Below are 8,614 nucleotides of genomic sequence, written 5' to 3'. Positions count from 1 at the left end.
TAGAAGAGTTACAGCTACACTAGAGGTGTTTAGCAAGCTCTTGAGTCATCTCTGAGGTGTAGAAAACATTCCCAGCGCTCCAACACCCTTATTTACAAGTCTAGCAGCAAATCGCTACATAGTCAGGTGCTGCTTTGGTTTGGCCACATCACACTGGTTTCTAGTGAGAACATAAGAACCACAGAAGATAATAAGGAGGCCAAACTACTATCTGAAGACAAAGGGGTTAGTGGGATAAGGCCTGGGATGCTGGGGGGATGTTTGTGTGTGTTTGGAAAGTTTGTATGCTCTTGATGGGGGGCAGGGCTGTGGGAATCGCATATCCATGCCACTGGATTTCTTTAGATGTGCAGCCAAAGAATAATTAGGAGCCCACTTACTGAAAAATGACCGCTCAGTTTTCAAATTAGATACGCATTTTCCTCTCCCTTGGTCCTCATGGTTGTTTGTTTGCTAGAATGCAAATGATCCAGGAAGTTATTTTTACTGAAAAATTACTCATTATGCTTAGTAAGATGTGTGTCGGTTACTGCGTAGCTCATAACAATAGCAAGAGCTTGAATGTGAAATCCTTTTCACTTCTTCAAAGAAAAAAATAATATATCCACATGCAGAAATAATAGTTCATAAATCGAGCAAGTCATAAATCCAGCTGCCTTGACTCTGCAAGTTCAAAATATCCAAAATAATAAAAGTTTATAGTATGTAATGAGCAAATCTGAAGAGTCTTATGTCATACTATACCAGTGAAAATGCTGTCAGCAACACACCAACTTAGTTCAAGTGATGTGTCCTGTTAAATATGCATAAAACTGTTTTAGTCCTATAAAAGTTAGCCTATTTTTCTAAAGAACAAACAAAGCAAATCAATGCAAACTCATTTCTACGTGGTTTGTGTGAAGTACTAAAGGATAACAATGAACTTCCAATCCATTAAAAACGTGTTCTAGCAGTTTCTCCACCTAATTTTTTTAATATCCTGGACCAAACCTCCTTTGGCCTTTCCAGCCTCCCTTTTGGAGGTCATCACACTTACATAATTTACAATTTTGCCATTTATATTGCATATAAAGTAAGTATAAAGTGTTAAATGAGCAATAGTGACCCTGTCCCCCATATACACACTTCCCCATCCACCTGTGACAACATCTAAAAAGTACAAGGAGAATACATATAGGAGAAAGAAACGAGGAAAGAACAACAACAAACAACAACAATATAGTCCCCTTCCCAACCCAACTGCAGCTATACATCAAACACACAGACAAGTCAGCAGACAGACAGACAAACAGACTGACAGACAAGACAAGACAGCTGACAGACAGACAGACAGACAGAGACAAGACAGTTGACAGACAAACAAATGTGAGCTGATTAGCCTTGTGTCATACACAAAGTCCTTTTGAGACATTTTTCCTTACAGGTATGCATTATAGTTTTGAGGGTTTTTTTTCTTATCTCAGCGGTATAAAGGTATTGATGTGTGTAGGTGTGTGTGCGTGTGTATACATCCATGCAAAAGACCCTTTTTCATATAGTTAACCCAATGTAAGTGTTCAAAAATAGTTTCCTTAAAGACTATGGTTTGATTTTTGATCGAAGTGGACAATTTTACTTGGACTGTCGTTGCAACGTTACATGCCATGTAATGTCATCGCTTCTGAAATTGTAAACAGATATCAGGATCTGCTAAAACCTTTCCTCCACAGGCACGCTACATGCTTTTGTTGGTGGGGGAAAAAAGATCAGTGCTCACTGTGTTGTCTGTATACAGTAGCACTTCAACCCTCAAACAGCTGATGTTATTTATAAACAGAAACCTGGAGAGATCCTCCTTGACAATAAGTCCTTGAAAAGAGGCTCTGGGACAAGGTTTCCTCCGTGAGATGTGCTTAATAAAACACGTAAAAAATAATAATTCATGTAAAACTGTACTATTGTTCTATAAAAAAAAAAAAAAAAAAGATCAGTTAATATTTTGTCATTTATCAGTACAGTAAAGTGCAAGAGTAACATGAGAAATACCAGCATTTCAACTGTGAAATAACTTAAGAAACACACACATATATACACACAAACACACACAGTTATGACATAAGATTCTCTATTTAATCTATACAGAATCGAAATAAAGTCCTAGCTCAAGATTGTCACTTTTTCCACAGCACACACACGGGTACACGTCAAAAGCGGCAAATAAAAAGCACAAACAAATTCCAAGTCGGAACATAACAGCGTTAATCTGTCCAAAAAAAAAAAAAAAATTAAATCAAACAGATTGTCACCTACATTCACTACAGCACTAACACCAAAGCATCTGTTTCCTATAAAATATATGTTTCTTATCAAAAAAATTATATTAAATCTAATGGCACTTCTACAAAGTCTATTAAAAATGTTCTCCGTTTAGTAGCATCTTTCATTACTTAAGTCAAACTCAGTAAAATATTTGCACAAGAAAGAAATCAATAAATAACTCTTATGATTATACAGTTTCACAGTCTGAACCTTAGAAGACAGATATTCCAGTATTAATGTTTACACACACACTTTTGCTGAAGAAAAGCATATTCATGCCTAAAGTAATGGCTCGATTTCTCAAATCAAAGCACATCTTAAAGAATTATTACTGATGCTTGCATTATCCATGATTATGCTCCTGCTGGTCATATGTGATAGTTAAATATTGGCTCACTGCTGATCACATGACTGCATCCGAACAGGAAGTTACTTCAAGTATGATGCACCTGTTTCCTCTATGTACTATACACAGCCTAATATCATAATATCGTATTCTGTTCTTTTAACATTTTGTGATCTTTTCTATCTTAAAAAACACTCTTATTGTACTGTCAATTTTAACATGAAAAGCAAACAAAATGTTATCACCTTATGTTGCCTTTTTTTTTTTTTTTTGCCATTAGTAACAGCTTGTGGAGAATGAATAATTACAGGCCCACAATAATGCCCAATAATGAATTTGCTGTTGGATTAATGTGTGTCAACAAGGCACATACTGTGTAGATCAAGTCGATGCATATTACTTCAACATATGAACGTCAGTGGAGTCAGATTTTTATCAACACACACATACACACATACATTTCAAATAAAGCACCCACAATTCATCAGTATTAGCTGCGTCAAATAGACCATCTGAAAAAGACTTACTTTCCAGTTCTACTTAGTAATATAATTACACCATTCTCTGAAAAAGTTCATGTAAGTTCCACTAATTTCCAGTGTCCCACACAGAAGCTTAACTGAAGACCCTTAAACATACACAGAGCTTGTAAAAACATACGCTTTTTAAACAGCTGCCCAACAAATGTGCAACAATGACGAAATGGTTTCAAAGTGTAGTCCAGTCAGTGAGAATCACACGTTTATGCTCTAATGTTTCTTTCTTTCTTTCTTTCTTTTTTTTTTGCAGGAAACATTACATTAAACAGTTCTGGTGACAGAAACTTGTGTTTGTAACACTTGAAACAGTGTTTGTAACACTTCCAGTAGTTTAGAGCAAAATGTGATGTGTTACTCCCTAAATAAATACCTGGGATAATGCTTTTTTTTTTTTTAATTGTAGGACTATTAATCCAGCTATTGCAAGTCTTGGTGACATTGTGCTTATGAATCTGCTACATCTGTCACAGCCTTACAGCATTACAGGCTTTAAAACAGACCAACAAAACAAGGGAAGACTTCAACTTCGAAAGTCAAAAGATTTGAGAGATTCCAGATGTTGTCAAGAAAACAAAGATAAATAAAATGCATATTTACAATAAATATACAGTTAGAAATAGCAGCCTACAGAATATCAGTGTTGTATGTACAGTCTATGTATGCACAAAGCAAGTGCGTCTTAGCATTTCTGGAGTCAACTCTTGATAAACAGTGATTAAAATGGCTTATCTACACAAGTTACAGTGAAATGATAAACCGATATACAGCAACTGATTTTACAATCAATCCATTCAGTGTAGCCGAAACAGTACCCATAGGACATATTAGGACCTAACACAACTGTCTATACTTCAGATGTTTACAGTAAACCCTGAAACCACAGAACTAATAAATAATTCTAATCAAGTTTTCTCAGGAAAAATGAAACAGTATTATGTGGACTTTTAGTGCCTCTTGCCTTTATAACTAAAAAACTAAACTTAACCTGTGAGCGTTAAAACTAAAAAACAAAAGTTAACCTGTGAGCGTTATCCAAAACAACTAACTCAAAAATGTTAGGAAGGAACGAAAGGATAAAGTTAAGTAAAAAGATAGAAAGGCTTCAATATTCATGTTCCACCAGAATTTTTTACCAAATTGTTAGTGTTTCCAGTCAAATAGGATTAATAAAGACCCACCAAAATGAACTCAATGCTAGCAAAATAATAAAAAGGGTTATCTGAGTTCCATCCAGAGGTCCCATTTCACCTCATTCAGCTTCTCAAAAACAAAAACAAACAAAAAACCCTCGTTTCATTTTATGTACTGCAGAAAAACTGCAATAGTTATAATAAAGGTAGTAGTTGTTCTTGCAAATTGCCTGTGCGTTAATTGTATTACTTCAGAAACGGTTTCCAATTCAAGAGGAGACACATGACCCTGTTTCCCCAGAAGTGATAAAGAAGCGACAGCCAAATAATTACCAACTTCTCCACCTTTCCGGATTCAGCAAGTAGGACTTTAACCCGAATAGAGATCAAAAATCTGTAAATTATGAAGCTATGATTAAATCAATTTGCAGATATGACTTAACGTATGTTTCAACTGCTCACTTCAATACAATGATTCATCCATTCAGGAATATGCAGTTACTTCACAACTTATACTATTGTTGACAGGACATGACAAAAAAACTCATATTTATCATTTAACTTCAGAAGATGCTGCCAGTGACTGACCAAGTGCATCAAAAACCTTCATTTCACACTTCTCCACTGGGTGGAGGGACTCCAATAGGACCTTTAGTCTTTTAGACCTTTAAACTCTGCATTAAAATACAGCAAAATACTGGATCCAATTTTAAGTTGTAACATATCTACAGCCGGTCGAGTGCATAGTCACCAAAAACCAGTGTGGCTTAGGGTTTAGAGAAGGACACCCCTCTATGTTTAAATACTTCATCTATGTAGGTCAGAAACAGCCTTTGGGAGTAGAAAAGGAGTGTGCTTATCCAATAGAGAGGGTCTTGACGAGGGCGCAGTGGAACTTGCGGATATGGCGGTACAGGTCTCCTGACTGCGTGAAGCGGCGCTCACACCACTTGCAGGCGTGAGGTTTCTCGCGTGTGTGCACCACTGCGTGCCTGCTCAGGTTGTGCGAGTACTGGAAGCTCTTACCGCACGTGGCACACGTGTAGGGCTTCTCGCCCGAGTGTGTGCGCTCGTGCCGCTTTAATGTGTACGCACATGAGAAGGTCTTGCCACACTGAGCACAGGTGGGCACCGAAGCGTCGGGTGAGAGCTTGGTGCGTGCGCCCTCCCGCTCGCGGAAGTGCGAGCTCAGGTGCGGCTGCAGAGCATGTGGTGTTGGGAATGCCTTGCTGCATAGTGGGCACACACAGACTGGAACAGTGCCTGGAGGTGGCAGGAGTGCAGCAATGTCCGTGGAGGCCAGCTCTTCGTCGTCATCTTCCTCCTCACTGTGTAGTTCTCCTCTTCCTCGAGCCTCCTCGCTCCCCTCTCGGCTGTGGCTCCGTTCCCTTTGTGCCATTAAAACCCCCACCCTTCTTCCCATCCCCTCCTCCTCTTCATCAGCGTCCAACCCCACCACCTCCTCCTCTTCATCCTCCATCATCAGGTGCTCCTCCGGGGGCAGCAGAGTGCCATTTTTGCCCCGAAAGAGGGCATCGAACCCTGTCATGGGCACACTATTCCCAAAGCTGGCACCCCCACCCTCCTCCTTCACTGACAGCGTGCCGTGTTCGTCTCGAGCGTGCATCTCTATGCCCTGCTGCTGCCTGTCGAGGGCCAGCTGTCCCACATCTCTGCCCGACAGCGCCTTCAAAGACAAGTCCAGCGCACTGTCCGTGTCATCGGGCGCCCGGGACCTTTGGGACGCACCGCTGACGTCCACATTCGTTTTTCCAGCTGTTCGCACACGGGCCTCGGCCTCGGCTGACACATAATTGACACCTACAAGGTCCGGAGACCCACTGAGGTGACCGTTAGCCTTCTGCCTTGCCAGTGCTGGCCTATCGCAATCTGTGATGTCATCCATGTCCATGTCATCTGCCATTTGGCCTCTCAGGGGGATTTTGCTGGGCTCTGTCTCCCTGTCAGTCAAGCTCTCCCTGTCCAAGCAGCTCAGACTCACACTGTCAACAAGTTTCTCATCCAGGCAGGACAGCTCCTTTTCTTTCAGCCTTCCCTTGCACACTTTGACAATGTCATACATATGCAGGTAACTGGCGGCGGCCAGCACGTCCTCCACCGGCAGCGTGCTGAACTCGAGCTTACCCTCATACATGAACTCGAGGAGCAAGCTGAATGCCGGCGCCGTCACGATGTCGCTGTTCAGTCGCACCACGTCGTGGGTGTCCAGCTGGTCCCGGTAGAAAAGGTGGAAGTACATGCTGCACGAGGCTAACACGGCCCGGTGCGCACGGAACCGTGCTGCTCCAACCAGCACCGTGCAGTCGCACAGGAAGCCCTGGTGACGCTGCTGACTAAGGCACTGCAGCAAGTGGCGGCTATGGTCTGGGAACTCCATGCTTCTCTCATAACCTGGCAGAGAGAACAGGAAAAACCGGATGTTGAATAAACAGGGCGAGGCGTTCAAACAGAGGCGACAAAACAGGCTTAGCAAAGCGTTAGGACCAGAGACCACTGGAGACAAAACATGAGTAAAACCATACACCAGATTTAAAATACAAAACACTGGTATTGGCACTGAACTGGTTTTAAATACAGCATAACAATAATGCAGAAGGTGCTGAAATCAGTGTGGAATTTTTTTTTTTTTTTTGACAACTTCACTATAATGAATAAAAAACTTTACCTAATGCAGATCTAGAAAAACAACGCAGAAAGGAACCTACAGACGTTTGCAGTCAACAGCAGAGCGTCGCTATAGTTTATTTTCAGTAAATGAATCACTGCCTTACCTTCTCCGAGGCGTTTAGAGAAGTCGCTCGTGACTTTTTTTTTGCGCGCACCTCCACTGAGTCGCGAGGAACACAAACTCGACACTGAGCTCGCTCGCGCTCCGGAGCTCGCGCTAATAACAATAACAATAACAATAACACAAAAAAATAAATAAAAGCGCGCGCTCGAGAGCGAAAGCGAGAGAGAGAGAGAGAGAGGAAAGAGCTCGCGCTTCACGTCCGAGCACAACCGCGCGCGCGAGTGGCTGAACTGGTGGCCCTGTTCACTAATTATCCCGCAAGCTGTGGAGTCAGCTGCTCTGACATCAGCGCCGTGCTAACGCTACCTCCAGCTGTGCTCGCCTTTACGCCATATGTTACCCGGAATCCTGCGACTGGAGGAGAAAATCACGGTTCATATACCGAACTTTGCGTGTGTGTGAGAGTGTGAGAGAGTGTGAGAGAGTGTGTGTGTGCACTGATTACGATATTACACTCGGACATGATCACAGCCGCTGCTCCCTGCTTGTGGAAAACTTTGGGAGAAAGTCAGAACAGCCTGCACTGGCCCTTTAGATATCAACTTTTTATTTATTTTTATTTTTTTTAAAGTTTAGTCGCTTTAAATTCCTTATAAATCTTTATTATTCAGAAAATATTCACAAATATAATCATTAAGACACATTTTATGGCTGAGTGAACATAAAAAACAGCGTTTTATGATGTAAACACCGTGAGGTAAAATTGTCCAAAAAGGTGACGAGAAAAGTCTCTTTAGCAAAGCTAGCTGCAAAGTGCCTCAGTGTGTGTGTGTGTGTGTGTGTGTGTGTGTGAGCCTTTAACGCCGAAGCAAGTCGACAACTGCACTGCGCGGAGGTAGTGAACGAGGTAACACACACACACACACACACACAACTTTACACCTTCCCGTTTTCAGCACAACACAGTACTTACAGAAATGTCGACGCTTTTCTTGTTTCCTCAGATGTTCTGCCGTCTTTTCATGATGTGTGGCCAGATGTCGGCGTCTCTCGGTGCTGCTTTCTCCACTTCTCGGTTGTTGAGTCTCTCTCTCTCCCTCTCTCTCTCTCTCCATCTCTCTCTCTCTCTGTCAGGTCGCTAAACGCTGCAGTCTCGCGATAACGAGAGTAAGAGCCATTGTGCTGTATTTCTGCTTCACCTCACAGCGCGGCAGCAACTCTCTCAGTCCACTTCCCCTCACACAGCTGTGCTAATGTGTCACTTTACTTCAGTTTATCCTTCAGTTTCATACCCACTCAGTTTCATACACACTCAGATATAAGACTCATTTCATACTTTAGCCTCATTTCTACACTTAACACTACACTCTCAGGAAAAAAAACAAGTCTTAAGCTAAACTGTACCTTTCCTTGTTATTGAGGTGGTCACCTCTTTCCCCCTATAGTTTCAGAGTGATAGGTCATCACTTCCACATACCAGGAAAATGATATATACACTTACTGTCCACTTTATTAGGAACACCTTTACACCTGCACATTCATGCAGTTA

The 8,614-nt window shown here is 41.7% G+C and overlaps 1 protein-coding gene across 2 annotated transcripts; it reads right to left on the bottom strand.

Moving 5' to 3' along the window:
• Positions 1–2,093: 2,093 nt before the first annotated feature.
• zbtb42 (zinc finger and BTB domain containing 42) lies at positions 2,094–8,180 on the bottom strand. 2 transcript variants are annotated; one of them, XM_026934514.3, is made up of 2 exons: positions 8,039–8,180; positions 2,094–6,725 (listed from the first exon to the last, which is right to left on the bottom strand). In XM_026934514.3, exons 1-2 carry the CDS (start codon positions 8,178–8,180, stop codon positions 5,170–5,172), a joined length of 1,698 nt encoding a protein of 565 aa, XP_026790315.1. In that variant the 3' UTR covers positions 2,094–5,169. The 2 variants fall into 2 exon arrangements, with proteins under 2 accessions (XP_026790315.1, XP_026790316.1); XM_026934515.3 differs by lacking the exon at positions 8,039–8,180 and adding an exon at positions 7,106–7,307.
• Between the last annotated feature and the right edge of the window lie 434 nt (positions 8,181–8,614).

This window comes from Pangasianodon hypophthalmus, chromosome 10 (assembly GCF_027358585.1).
Source record: "Pangasianodon hypophthalmus isolate fPanHyp1 chromosome 10, fPanHyp1.pri, whole genome shotgun sequence".
NCBI lineage: Eukaryota > Metazoa > Chordata > Actinopteri > Siluriformes > Pangasiidae > Pangasianodon > Pangasianodon hypophthalmus.
The sequence above is the reverse complement of the archived record's forward strand: the minus strand, read 5'-3'. Positions and strand labels throughout refer to the sequence as shown.

Excerpts from the sequence above, each read along its gene's own strand:
- zbtb42 (XM_026934514.3), bottom strand. The coding sequence starts at position 8,180 with ATGGAGAGAGAGAGAGAGGGAGAGAGAGAGACTCAACAACCGAGAAGT. Across the intron at positions 6,726-8,038 it reads AGAAAAGCGTCGACATTTCT|GTTATGAGAGAAGCATGGAG; the intron begins GTAAGTACTGTG and ends TCTCTCTGCCAG.